The following is a 14,601-nucleotide window of genomic DNA, read 5'->3' as shown; positions in this document are numbered from 1 at the left end:
TTTGGTCTTGGCCATGGTGGAGAGTTTGGAATCTGATTGATTGATTGCTTCTGTGGACAGGTGTCTTTTATACAGGTAACAAACTGAGATTAGGAGCACTCCCTTTAAGAGTGTGCTCCTAATCTCAGCTCGTTACCTGTATAAAAGACACCTGGGAGCCAGAAATCTTTCTGATTGAGAGGGGGTCAAATACTTATTTCCCTAATTAAAATGCAAATTAATTTATAACATTTTTGACATGCGTTTTTCTGGATTTTGTTGTTGTTATTCTGTCTCTCACTGTTCAAATAAACCTACCATTAAAATTATAGACTGATCATTTCTTTGTCAGTGGGCAAACATACAAAATCAGCAGGGGATCAAATACTTGTTTCCCTCACTGTAAATACACAGAGAAAATAATGAAAATACAAGGTAATAGCTTTCAATTTGTATTTATTTTCCCTCCCCCAGTCTGAGTAGACTGTATGCAGTCTGTGCATAACAAACCAGTATTTTCTTTGGTGACTAAAAAAACAACTTTAAGGCAACTACAGCATCGATAAGTCTAAATGCATTTAGTACTGCAGCAGCCCAGTACTGCAACTCTTGGTGGCATCACAGCAGTACACCACCCCCCTTTCCAACAGAGCATCTGGTCAAGGTCCACACACCACCAGGTTTAGGGTAGTAACCTGCCACCTCTCACACTAATCTCATCAACCAGATATAAAACATATAGCTGAGAGAGGGTGGCAAGAGCAACCCGATGTGTATGCAAGTGTACATTCCACAGAGAAAGAGTACAGGGAAGTTACTTGTTACAATTCTGCAGTTAAATTGCAAAACAGAGACTACAGAAGGCTTGAGCAGCACTAACGCATTACACCATCTAGTTTGATGCAATCAAGTTTAACAGGAAATGTAAAGGTCTTTTCACGAGTGTTACATTTGTTCAGGTTTACCTCGTGTTTTCAGTAGAGGTCTGCTACCACCATGATTAATGCCAAAACTAACCCAGAATATATACTGATGTATGGAACTAGATGGTTTTATCCTTCACTTGCTTCAAAACAATTGAAAGTGACAATTTCAACTTCTTACAATGATGCCATTAAAACAATTTTATTTAAAATAACTAGCCACATGAAAGTGTGACTGATTCAGACCACTTAAACATTACTTAGAAAAATGTGCAATTTTAGCCAATTTCCCAATGAATAAATTATGATTTGTCCCAAGAGCCAGCGTGGTAAGAGCTAGGCTAGGTCAGGTCCCGTAACACCTGCTCTGTGCTCAAAGAGCATATGGCAAGTAGAGAAACAAAGGGGTCTACTCAGTCTGGTTTCATGTTGAGCGCATTTCAGTTAAATTAGGTAGTCTGACACTACATAAAAAAATCTATTGCATTACAATAACGCAGAGCCAATGACTAACAGCTAAAGTACAGAAAATCAGAGGGACCATTGTAACAAGTTGAGGAAGCTGAGACAATCAGCTCAGAGGGGCTTGCGCATCGTTTCCTGTACTTCTATACAGACCAGGGTTCTGTTCAGTTGCTGAGTGACAGTCAAACTCGGTTCGATCAGGAAAGGGCGAGGGGAAAACAAGCGCTCCTGCACATGAGGAAAAACTATTCCACACACAATTCTTAAACTTGTTTAGTGACAAAAAGACACGCAAACAAATTTGACAATGGCATGTAAAGGAGAACACCCCAATAATCTCAATTTTCAACCTAAAAATACTGCTAATTCTAGGTTACTTTGAGCATTTTTTTTTTTTTTTATTATGTATGTCAGGAGAAATAGATATTTCAATAAAGGCCAATACTGCATTGTAATTGTGTCATATGAACTTGTAAAATAAGATTTAAAAAAAAACAGGAACATGGTTGTATGTACATAATTACACAATAAAAAAAACGGAAGTAGTGGAGTATCAGAAAATGCTTTGATTACCAGTAGTTATTTACAAGATCATGAGCATTGAAAAGCAAATAAATACAGCCAAGTCAGACAAAATGTATGTCCCATTGGAAGTGATCTGGCGGAACAACCAACCATCACTTAAGGTTGAGAATGATGCAGCCAAGAACCACAGGCCAATATCATAACATCATTTTTTTCCCTTTAACATTTCTTCATGTATTTTTTCCTTTGGGTATGTTGGTTAGGGGCATATACCCGCCTTCCAACCCCTTCTCCTTTTCACTCCCCCTCCTCTCCCCTGGTGCGAGCGGGCATTTGTTCCTTCTCCTCCCCTGTTGTGGGGTGCAGGAAGCCCTGGGCTCACAGGATGACATAGATGAAGAGGGCCATGATGGCAGCGCTGATCAGGCCAGAGATGGGCACAGTCACAAACCAGGCCATGAAGATGTTCCGGAACAGACGCCAGTCCACACCCTTCCTGGACCGCAGCCAGCCAACCGCTACCACAGAGCCCACCTGGAAACACACACGATTGACGCACTGACCTTTAATAAACACTTAGGAACCATGGCCCATTAAGACGTGGACAACACTCCCCCTGACAGTAGCTGAATGGATTCTGTTTACGTCTTGGTTTGAGAGTTTTAAAGTGGAAATTAGAACCAGTTTGAACCGCCAATCTCAGACATCCTGTTTACTGCTCCCTCCCCTCCACATCAGACCAGTGTCTGAGGCTGAACAGCTTACCTTGCAGTGGGTGGTGGAGACAGGCAGGCCAATGTTGGAGGCAACCACAACGGTCAGAGCTGAGGCAAGTTCAATGCTGAAACCACTGCAATGAAAATAAATCCAGATTGAGTTAACGGTTGGTTGTCTGTCTATGTACCTTTGTCATTTCATGGATAGTGAAGCGTGGGGGTGTTTTTGTAAAGTCTCATGTCTGTGGGGAATGTTGTTGTAAAGGTGCCATTTGACTGTTTGATTTAGATTTGGCAGTCTGGTACATACCTGGAGGGAGTGATTGGGGTGAGGTCCTTGCCCATGGTCTGGATAACCCTGCGACCCCACACCCAGAGCCCGAGGCAGATGCCAACTCCTCCATATAACAGCAGCCAGATGGGTGTGGGGGCGCTGGAGTTCACCGAACCACTATTGTACACCAGCCACAGAGCTACCAAGGGACCAATGGCATTGCTGCAGGAGAAGAGACTAGGTTACGCAAATACAAACCAGATACAAAAAGTCCCTCTACATGAACATAAGCAGCAACCCTACTACTAGTCAAAAAAATATTTTAAAAACAGCGGTAAAACGCCTATTCATCCAAGATGGAACATCTCCCTACCTGACGTCGTTGCCTCCATGGGCGAAGGAGCCGAAGCAGGCGGTGAGGATCTGGAGGAACCTGAAGAGCTCGGAGACCTCTGGGCGGTCATGGTCATGGCCATCCTCCTCCAGAGAGCTGCGGCTGCTGCCAGCGTCCTCCTCTCCCATCTCCAGAGTCACCTCTGCCTCCCCCAGGCCCTCAGGAGCCCCGTGCTCGGCCACAGCGTTGCAGTAGCTTGTGTAGCTGTCCATGCGCACACGCTTCTTCTTCTCCTCTGTACCCTTGTCCTCGCTGGCGTGGAACTCGCCCTCTTTGGGCCGGAAGTCCCCGTGCATGCCGATGATGGCCATGGTGTAGGAGGTGTAGCTGTTGTTGCGGCGGATGGGTCTGTCGCCTGCCTCGCCCATGCAGTCGCCCACCTTGGTAAGGTGGAGCTTGTGTAACAGGTCCTTGTAGAGGCCGGAGTCCTTGTGCACCGTGTGGTATTGGCTGTAACCGTTGCTGGGGACGTGGGCAGGGCCGTCGCTGAACTGCACATCATTGCTGAACTGCACTTTTGAGACTGATTAAAAATACATTTTAAAAGTAAGCAACAGTGCAGTCAGTCATGGAGGAGAATGGATTACCATTATTATTCAGAATATTTTTATCCCATTTTTTTAACTTTTCCCAACCACTTTACCAAGGCAGCCAGAACCTCCCCATGACTCTCACTTACCATTGGTGTTGCCGTTCTCAGACTCCTTGCCTTCCTTGTTGTCGCCATCATCAGAATCTCCAATGCCAAAGGTTACCCTGCGCTCCTCTTGGGGAGGCTGGGAGAGGGTGTCTGGGTCAGCGGAAAGGCAGGGGAGAGGGGTGAAGGGGGCTCCTCAGGGACAGGCTTCAGGATGGTACAGGGTACAGGCTCCTCCCTCAGTTCCCTCTTCTCCATCAGGGGGCTCTCAGAGGGGCTGGAAGACTTGATTTTTCCTGGAGGGGGAAGAGAGTGGAGTTAGACTGCCTGGGCCGAGTCCAAACACGAATACGGTACAGTGAGGGAATATGAGACGGCACATTTGGTTCTTATACACCTCAACATTTAAGATTTACACAATAATTCAAATCAAAGGTTATTTGTCACATAGGTGTTTAGCAGTTGTTATTGCGGGTGTATTGAAATGCTTGCGAATTGCATAACCAGCTGAGAAAAAACAATAGCAGCTGCCCTAGTTACTATAGGGGTAAACGCATTCAAATTTGAGGGAGCCAAAGTGTTCATAAGTGCAGGTAAAAAGGGCTAATGACTGTTCTTATTTGAGCATATTTACATTGTGCTATTGATTAAAACCTTTACATGTAGGCATATGTAGATAAGGTCTGAAAGTGGATGTATCCTGCATGACTTTTTGTTTGCGGTTTCAGATACTCAATGCAAACATATGTCCACCGCGTGAGTCCTAAGAACGGTTTGGTCTGCTACCTAGCCAGTTGACCCGATTGCGTCATCCAAACGGGTTAGGACAGGAGTCGAGGCAGAGTTTATTTTCGACTTGAGCCACGTCAGTCGAGATCACCTGCACAGTCTTAACCCTGTGATTCAGTGCCAACTTCACGTCAATACCTTAAGTCAACCCATGGCTATTCTAGTCGAGGTAAAGGCCAATGAGTCGATCACTATGACCCAATTAAGCGCCTCTATTTAGTGGAATAGGACCCTACCAGACAGATCTATCATGGATATACAGATGTACACCAGAAGGCCATGTATTAACCTTTCACAAGACCCACCAATGGCCCCTTATAGTAAAGTTAAGATAATACAGACTATATTAAAATCTAACTTTTCACTTTTGTACCCATTCAAATAAAAGGGAGGCTATTTAAGAAACTTTTTCATCCTGGATTTCAGATCATGTGATAAGACTCCTTTTCACTATTAAGAGACAGGTCTACTTTTGACCAGAACAATTATCTTCCTGCATTTTGAGCTAATTGTCAATTCAATGTGGATTTGTATTAAAAGATCAGACTTGAGAACTTCCAAGACAAGCCAGCACACAGAATTAATGTGTAAAACATCAACATGCCTGCAGCCCTGAATCTATTTGCTGGATTAAACCCTTGGCATGAATGGTTGAGGCCACACACATGCAGTATTAATCCCTATGACACTTTTAGTGCCCAATGTAAGGCATCAAGCTAACAGCACCCAATCAAAACGTATTTTCCAGGTGAGACCATAGAATGAGTACCTCAAATTCTCTATCTAATAAAACCCTAAATGATCAACTTTGTAAGAGGTGTGCCAAACTGAAGGGGAAATTAAATTGACTTACCTTCAATCTTCTTCTTGAGGCGTGGGCAGACGATGAACCAGACCAACAGGGCGGTCAGCACACCACAGGCCAAAGAGATGAGCAGTGTGCCCCACCATGGGATCTTGTCAAATCCAAGCACTGGAGTGACACAGAGAGGGGGGGAATAGAGAGGAAAGATCGTTTTGAAAAACAAGGCAACATGTGCTACAGTTCTAAAGGTTTACAGTAGAAGACCGTAGGTATTCAGACTAATATTTTATCTGGACCTGGGGCCTCACCTATAGTTGGTAGAATTACAGTAGCACATTCTTATTATAAATATTCACAATACAAAATATTTCTATATTATACAATATCAACCATAACACAGTAAATAATATAATTCAATAGGATAACAAATTAACATACTGAGTACAGAGAAAAACATTTAAGAGGGTAAAATGCTAGAACGCTCATTTGGACATCTATTCATTGCACATGGTCATATTTCCAGGGAAAATGTTAGTATTACCTCAAACACACCTTCACCACTAGCTACAAGGATGGGCCACAGCAAGTGGCAAATGTCCCAGTTAAATATGGCACGTTAGTGTGCCCATAGATCTGAACAGTTACGCAATGTCGTGGGGTGAGAAAAGCATGTGAATGACGAGGGATGTCGCAGTGACATGGACAGGGAGTGCCTTAAAAGGCTAGGTGAGAGGACTTAAATAAAAGGAGCAGGCTTTTTTTATTTTTATTTTTTACAGTGTCCGCTGTAGCATAAAATACATCTGTGTGCCAAGACTGCGGTAGTGTTTGTGGGGGTGCCAACACAGTCTTGTGTGTGCTGCTGGCAGGGAAAAGAACCACTACAGATTTCCCTGGGGGAACAGCAGCAAGCGACATGTCGGAGAGTCAGCAACATGGTCAGAGTAAAAAACTAAAGTGCTGCTCGAAAATTAAAGCTTCACGTTTGCGGTAACCTTGACCACACGTTTAAAAAAATTAAATAGAAAAAGCCAAACTGTAGGCTGGGATGTGAAAAACTAAAGGAAATGGAAGGCCAGGGCCCGAGATAACGTGTCTCGTTGTGGTGTTCATTAAAGAGCAGAGTCCATCATGCTCTCTCCTGTGTAGTCTGTACTGACTCATTCTCACATGCTGCAGCAGGAGACTGCAGGCCGTGGCACATGAGCAATGAGTATTTAGTTACGCAACAAACTCACCCCCTCCGGGAGGGGAGAGGCAGAGTGGAAATGGCAAGGGGGGGCGTTAGAATGTTTTTCTTCTAAGAACAGCGGAGGCTTCTTCCATTAGACTAGTCTAGAATGACTCAGTGGCTGTGTTGACAGCCCAAAACAGGTGCGGCCGGTAGACATTTGTGTGGGGTAGGAGGGGGTGAGGGGTGGCTGGTGCCAAATTAACAGTGGGCAAAAATAAGTGCCCCCTAAAGAGGAGAATGGGGGGGGGGGGGACGACGACTAGCAACGGGCCAGTCATAATAAACACACCCACAAAAAGGGGCGAGTCTACACCACAGACTTCCAGTGGGATGAATGATGGAGGTCACAGGAAGTGGAATTTAAAAAAATCACTGCTCGGTTCCAAACCACTCCCTTGTAAACCTCTGCATCCCGTGGCCTACATTACACAATAACATGGTCTGTCATTTTTTCCCCCAAGAGCGGTTGAGCCCCAGCCCTCATGATCGTTAAATGACCAATTGTATAGTTAGGATGGGTGGCGTCGGCCAATTATCCTCTTTATGGTCCCAGTCTGTAACGCCTACTACTAGTAGCGTAAACAGAATGTTGATAAACTAAAAACAGAATAAAAAAGCTCAACTTTTCCTAACTGAACGAACATAAAGTAGGCTACAAACTATTTCAGTTGCATTAAGTGTTGCTTGCCTATCAGAGTCTATCATGTTCTAAAATCAGTAATTTTAAGGGCCTTATACCACAGAAAACGATAAACTCATTTCTCAATTGGCATATACTCCGGTAATGAGCTGGTGTCCACTTATTGAGCCCCACCAAAAAGTTAAATTTGTGCAAACAGGCAATGTGCCTTCTTATCAAGATGTACCATTCAGACATTTAGAGACCGTCGTATTTCTGGCATGTAGTGTATTCTGAGTCACAGCTCTGTTTAATAAACCCATTCTTCTCGGCTGTGCCACTGATCAGTCGTTTCTACTTTCCCGATTGTTTAGTGTCCCCTAAACAAACAAGCCACCCACTGTCTCTTTTTCAAAGGGGAACCGAAGCAGAAAATTAGCATTCTGGCTAAAGCATACTGAAATGCCGGGACATGGGGGTGTCCACTGTTTGAAAGTGCACAGTTTGTAGTGAAGGCCAGGCAGGTTATCCAAGTGAGTGAAGAAATAGATTTGATTCTCTAACTAGAGGGGACCAATATTTGCTTGGTTGGTTCAACAAATCAAATGTAGGCTAAATGTTGACATGGTCATAAATTGGTGACAGACCTTTCCTCTGTTGGCAAAGCCTTCAACTGTACAGCTTCCTAATCACTAAATAGAGCTGTGCTAAAATAAGTTGGGGTGATATACAAGGTGTGGACCGCCAAGGCCTCTTCTGTAAATTATCCACTCTTGAGTTACATTCATTTTTCACCCATTCCAACTGAGGTCTCTGGCACTAGGATCTGATATATTGTGTATAGGAACACGCTTGCGGGATTGCCACGTTAAAGTTAAACCAAAGGAACAGAGTCCTAAAACAGGAGACAAAATGTACAGTTCTCAGTCTTGACTCCGCCTCCATCGTCACCCATTGAATTTAAAAAGGGGCTGTATTAGACTAGCAGATCAGTCACCGCTATACTACTGTTATACAACTCTAGAACCAAATGCAGCCAAAACACACAAAAAATGGTGGTGCAATCCATTACTTATCCTGTGATTTATGTGGTTTAAAAGACGTCCTGATGAGAGGACAGTTGAAATGTGTTCTGAAATAGTATAACCCATTTGGATACATTGCACCTGAATGAACTGTGCAAGAAAAGGAAAGTGGGGGAAGGGGCTAATCATGGACTCCTGTCTTGTTTTGAATTCTTAATCCAGGCGCTTATAACATGAGGAAGTGACTGACTAAGTGTGGCTAAAGATCAGAACTAGCCTCGTAATAAGCCAGCTCCAATTACAGGCAGTGGCCAGAGTCTAAAAGTGTGCCAGTATGTGTAAAGACACGTCCTCCTCAGCGCGTGTGAATACAGTAGGCCTACATGTCATTATGTCATATCTGGTTCTCCCATTAATCACTCCCTGAGCTCTTCTCAGTTGTGTTGAAATGTATTGAGCAGGATTCCTGGAATGCAATCTCTGTATGGAACTTCATGTGAGGTGCCCCAGAGTAAAAGGTCCCCATGTACAGTACACTCACGTGTAGGTGTGAGTGACAACAGTACATTATGTGACTGAGTGCATGTGGTCTCCTCTGAGTGAGTGTGCTGATGTGCGTATATACACATCAAGTCATACTCTGGCCTGTAGCCTTCATTTAATGGCCCAGGCCAGTTGAATTCTTGAACTGTTCGGTCCTGTAGGTAGAAGAAAACAAGGAGCAAAAGTGGCTCATTTAATAAGAGTTTCAAAACTAAAAAGTTAACAACAATATAGCAGACCTTAATAATCGCAGTGCTCTCAATGAGGGCCCTATAAAAATCGTTTCTCTTCTTCTCCAGGTTTCTGTTTTTCGCTCCCATAAATCACACCTTTTTTTTAATAGAAAAAACTAAATTGGATATTGTAAGTCCACACCAATGCTTAGACCACATCAGGATATCACTTTTGAGGTCTGGGGGGGGTCTAAGAAATGTGGGTGTAGTTACACTTTAATGCAAATGTGCACCAGCTAGAGACTTGTTTGGTTAGCTGTGTTTCTGTTGCGCTCGTGTGATTGCAGGGTTTACAAAACAAACGGCCAATGGATTGACACAAATAATAATGATCTCATTCTGCCAGGTAGGCATAGGCTACTTAGTAGCTAACATTTAATTGAGAACGTTTTTGGGAAAGTCGTTCCATCTACCAACAGACGGTTATCATTAGCATTATCGCTAACAGGTACACATAGTGTAGACCAGACATGTACAACACACAGACGGGGGCATTCCTGTGCCGTTTCAGAAAGTTGCAGGAAAATACAAAATCACTGATGCATTTTGTTCATGTCTTATTATTAACTTGGGCAAATTAATGAATGTTCTAATAAGTTTAATACATTATTTATGTATTCCATTTTAATGTCTGGATTCCGTCCGAAAAACAGATTTTATAGGGCCCTACTCAATGAGACTACTGACGGAGACAAAAGACGCCCAGCTGCAGAGTTAACATCCTCTTTACTTCCACTTTTCCTCCTCCATGTGGGAAAGGGACAGACATTGACATCAAGAATAAAAGAGAAATCCTATTTCCAGCTCCCTGTTGTGAAGTGCTCCTCTCTGTAATTTAATTCGGTCATGACCCACATAACCACATTCAAGAAAAGACCCAAAACACAACAGGTTAAAATAACAGGCCTTCTCCGAGAACAGTAAACATTCTGGTTCAGTCTTGAAAAAGTGTGGGTATCCGACTGGCTGAGGGAGCAGTTTATTTTAGGCTGTAGGCAGGCATGCATGGTGAAGGTAGACTGGGACAACGATACTCACTTGGAGCGCCAGTGAAGATGATGGAGAACAGGTTGATCATCATGGTGACAGCATAGAAGACAGGCAGGGCCTTCAGACCGTTGGGCACCGGGTCTTTCTACAAGGGGACAAACAGAAATGAGAAACACTATGCTCCCCATTGTACTGTCAGGTTACATTTTATGGCAGAATAGGAGGTGTGTCAGTACATTTTATCTAACATAAATGGCCTGTGAGATTACATGCAGAATAATACCCCTTTCCAAAGAACAAGGAGTGTCTTTATTCTATGTTTAATATAATGACCTTGTTATGATGTCTGGGACATCATCTATGGTCTGGCACAGACTACAACCATTTCCAACAGGAAGCATCATACAATTTAAGAACATCTAGATTTAGATAGAAGCAGATTTTAGTCAGCTTACCTTGTGCAAGATGAACATACGAACAAAGTAGAAAAGGACGCCTGACATGATGCCAGACAGAAGGGGGGAGAGAAACCAGGAGGCAACTGTGGAGATTACAAAAATTAGCATTGCACAGTGCTCTCAGGAAGAACACCAGACACTTGCATTACTCATACAAAGGTGTCTGAATTAAACCATGCCACATAATAGAAGCTGTTCATTTTACTTTGACTATAGGGATCACTTCAAAGTAAGCTGTGGTCAATGGAAGCTGCTGACTCACCAATCCGAAGGAGTTCCAGCCACCTGACCCCCTGTTGACCTCTGGCCACCAGAGAGAAGCCAATGGTAGCACCCACAATGCAGTGGGTCCCTGAGATGGGCAGCTTGAGAAATGAGGCCACCAATTGCCATACCGCAGAACCTGAGAATCAGCATAAAAAGTCAAATTGAAAATGTGAACAGTTCCAGCACTATTTCAACATTACATCATAGTACAACCATACACAAGATGTCCAAATCGAAAGAAATAATTTGCTTACCTACAAAAGGGTATTATAATAATTTGTGTCACTCACCAAACATGGCACTGACAGAGCCAGCCATCAGCTCGTGTTCGGAGCCATTGTACATGCCCACGTCGATGATGCCCTTGCGGATGGTCTCGCTGACCTTTGCTCCAAGAAGCACAGATCCAACGGTCTCAAAGATAGTGGCCAGGATGCAGGCCTGCCGCAAGGTGACCACTCCAGAGCCCACTGCCGTGCCAAACGAGTTGGCCACATCATTGGCCCCCACAGAGAAGGCTAGGATGAAGGCGATGATAAAGCCAACTATGAGAAGCCACATGTAGTCTGTCAGTGGCCCATCAGTGACCTGGGCCATGATCCCCAGTGTGGTGCCCGCCAGGGTAAGAGTGGCAAGAGTTGTCGAAACCATTGTGCCTGATTGATTGCTCTAAAGATTGAGGTGTCACGATATAAGGGAATGTATATCAAAATAGATGTGATATTTGCTAGCAGCAAAATTAAACGAGGTATCAATGTGTGTATACAATTACTTCTCTTTGAAACCCTAACCCTCAAGGTTTTGAAGGTTAACTAAACTTACTGAGAGTTTATGTGTTGTCCTGACTGAACCACAATAAATTATGGAGAGGTAAAGTGTGATGTATTGCTATCGTGTAATTTTACTAGATTTGTTAGGGTTTCTTTGGCTTTGGGCAATCATACAGACTGAACAGACACGCATTGTTCAACAGTCACTGTAGGTGAATGGCAGAACATCCTGAAAGAGAAGAGGGAGAAATGTCTTCATTATGTAACCATCCCTTCTTCCAACTTTAAAGCTTTAGCAACAGTATGCCTCAGATCATTCATGGCTATACAATATTGAGTCAGAGGGGACCAGCTGCGGGTAAATTTATGATGGTCAAATCCTACCATGGCAAATACGGTTCAGCTATCTGAAAAAACAACTTGCATGACTCCACAAGTTTACCATTTTGCAACACTACTCAAAAGAGCAGTAGTAGCAATAGCTAACCTGGAGCCTGACCATATCCACTTCTTCTTTATCGAAATGAAAGTGTGGCCAGGCCATTCAATAAGAAAGTCAGTGTGGAAAATTGCACCTTTTTTTTACGCCAACACTTTGCTCTGTCCACGGCATGAATACAACTAGTTACTTAGCAAAATATGAGCTGGTGAGCTACTTGGTATGCAATTGAGCAAACGTCCTTCCCAGAATGTATTGTGCAATGACTGAATGGGTACCCCTATAGATACAGGCTGGCTTGCCTGAAGACAATGCAATAAGGAAGCCATTTTGGGGGATGTCGCAAGAAGAGACTAACCAAAGGCAGCTAGACAACATAACAGAAATTGCCAACATACTCCTAGCCAACGTTGCAGAGAAATGTATACACGACGATGCAACATAACACTAGCCATCTAACGTTAGATAGCCAAGAATTCTCAACTCCACGATACCCCATAGAGTTGAATGCCGAGGCGTCGAGTGTAGGCTACCTCCGACTACATAGAGTCGGTATCTGTCGATACTTGTAGTAAAAAAATACATATTAAAAAAAAACGTATTTCATACGAAACTTGTACCCCTGTTCGCCCTGTGTAGTTTAGTCCTGCAATCCGTAGTTTTTGATACCTTTATTCTGTGACCTCTTAAATTGCGCCGTACAATGACTGGGCTGTTCATTCTGCGTTAAACAACGCCGGCTCCCCTTGGCGGATGGCGCGTAAAATGATATATTTGTTTGTTTTAGTCGTTATTTCTACACTTCATACAAAATACATGTGATGGGAACAATGTCAAACTGCCGTAAGCGTTTAACAATCTGTTAAACAATAGTGGCAGATTGTTAAACGCTATTGGCAGTTTGACATTGTTCCCATCACATGTATTTATTCACATGTATGTGTTTTGTATTAAGTGTAGAAATAACGACTAAAACAAACATACATATACACACATCATTTTACGCGACATTCTTAATGGCTAGCTAACAACAGACGGATTGCGTCACCCAACGAAAATAATGCAACTACACAGGACAAACATAGGTAAAGTTAACTAACTACACGTTACTAATGAAATAATTTACATACAGGCTGGCTTGCCTAAAGTATTGACTGATACCGACTCGACTGTAGTCAGAGGTAGGCTAAAGTTACACTCCGCCAAAAAACGAATCGCCTCGGCACCCAACATCGCCGGGTATCCTGGAGTTGAGAATTATTGGCTAGACATTTAACAGGATGGGTAACATAGCTATAAAAAGTTGTGCATATGTTAAAGCTGCAGAGACATCTAGTTATAGCTACGACGCAGAGCACTTGTCATAATTCATTCAATCATGACTCGCACCAGAGCTCGCACCAACATGACCCGCAATGTCGAATGTTCATTACTACCTAACGTTAGCTATTGTCAGTCGTCTACCTAGCTCTGTTTACCAACGTAATTGTCAATCCCCGCCATATAAACTATACTAGAAAGCCATGTTTCGTAATGGCTAGCTATCTTTTGTTAGCGACTCTTCATTATTATAAAATGAATGACATGACCTACTAGCTGCTAGATACAGTATAGCTTGATAGCGGACTTCATAATCCTCACGATGTAGGGTCAATTTGACAGAACCATTTTTTGTTCGTTAGTTAGGAATAGGTTAACTATCATCACGATTGAACAAACGTTTGCTTAACTATAATCACGATTGAACAAACGTTTGCTAGCGTTAGCCGGCAAGCTATTGACAAAAATGGCAGTCACAGTAACGTAACCAACGTTACGAAATACGAGAAAACGTTAGTTACCAATTAAAACCGAAATATTTAGAAGAAGAAAAAAAAGACAAGTTTAACTTACCACATGTTAGTTGTCAATGTTGAAGAAGACTAGGACATTTTTAGCCCGCGAATAACTTGTTCAGGTAGCGCACGCGGGATCAGGAAACAGACAAGTCACAGAAAACGATTCGTTTTAACTTAAAAATTATATATATATATATATATATAACTATGTAAAGCAAAAAAATATATTAACGTACTCTTGCCGTTTAGTCTGTTATATTCCTGTAAAAACCGAGTTTGATTGCGTCACGAGCCGTTATATCCGCATGTATAAATTTCGCCAGTAGAATGTCGGGTGCTTGCCTTTATGTAGAATCAGGGGGTGGCGCTTTGGTAACACCCTTCGTCATGCCCAGCCCCCATCCTGAATACCTGTCAATCATCGAGCTACACTGTATCCTCATGTTTACATTTTAGTCATTTAGCAGACGCTCTTATCCAGTGCGACGTACAGTTAGTGAGTGCATACATTATTTTTATTTATATTATAATTTTTTTCATACTGGCCCCCCGTGGGAATCGAACCCACAACCCTGGCGTTGCAAACGCCATGCTCTACCAACTGAGCTACATCCCTGCCGGCCATTCCCTCCCCTACCCTGGACGACGCTGGGCCAATTGTGCGCCGCCCCATGGGTC

At 43.1% G+C, this 14,601-nt stretch overlaps 1 protein-coding gene across 1 annotated transcript; it reads right to left on the bottom strand.

Moving 5' to 3' along the window:
- Window positions 1-418: 418 nt before the first annotated feature.
- Window positions 419-14,237, bottom strand: LOC121582409 (sodium-dependent phosphate transporter 1-B). Its single transcript, XM_041898164.2, is given in 12 exon segments — window positions 419-2,426; window positions 2,658-2,742; window positions 2,919-3,104; window positions 3,256-3,799; window positions 3,956-4,085; window positions 4,088-4,209; window positions 5,556-5,675; window positions 10,200-10,296; window positions 10,607-10,692; window positions 10,872-11,012; window positions 11,167-11,875; window positions 13,979-14,237. Coding segments are annotated over 11 exon segments (2,028 nt in total). The 5' UTR covers window positions 11,528-11,875; window positions 13,979-14,237; the 3' UTR covers window positions 419-2,270.
- Between the last annotated feature and the right edge of the window lie 364 nt (window positions 14,238-14,601).

Source organism: Coregonus clupeaformis, chromosome 15, assembly GCF_020615455.1.
Source record: "Coregonus clupeaformis isolate EN_2021a chromosome 15, ASM2061545v1, whole genome shotgun sequence".
In the NCBI taxonomy this organism is placed as follows: Eukaryota; Metazoa; Chordata; class Actinopteri; order Salmoniformes; family Salmonidae; genus Coregonus; species Coregonus clupeaformis.
This window is presented reverse-complemented; position numbering and strand designations above follow the sequence as displayed.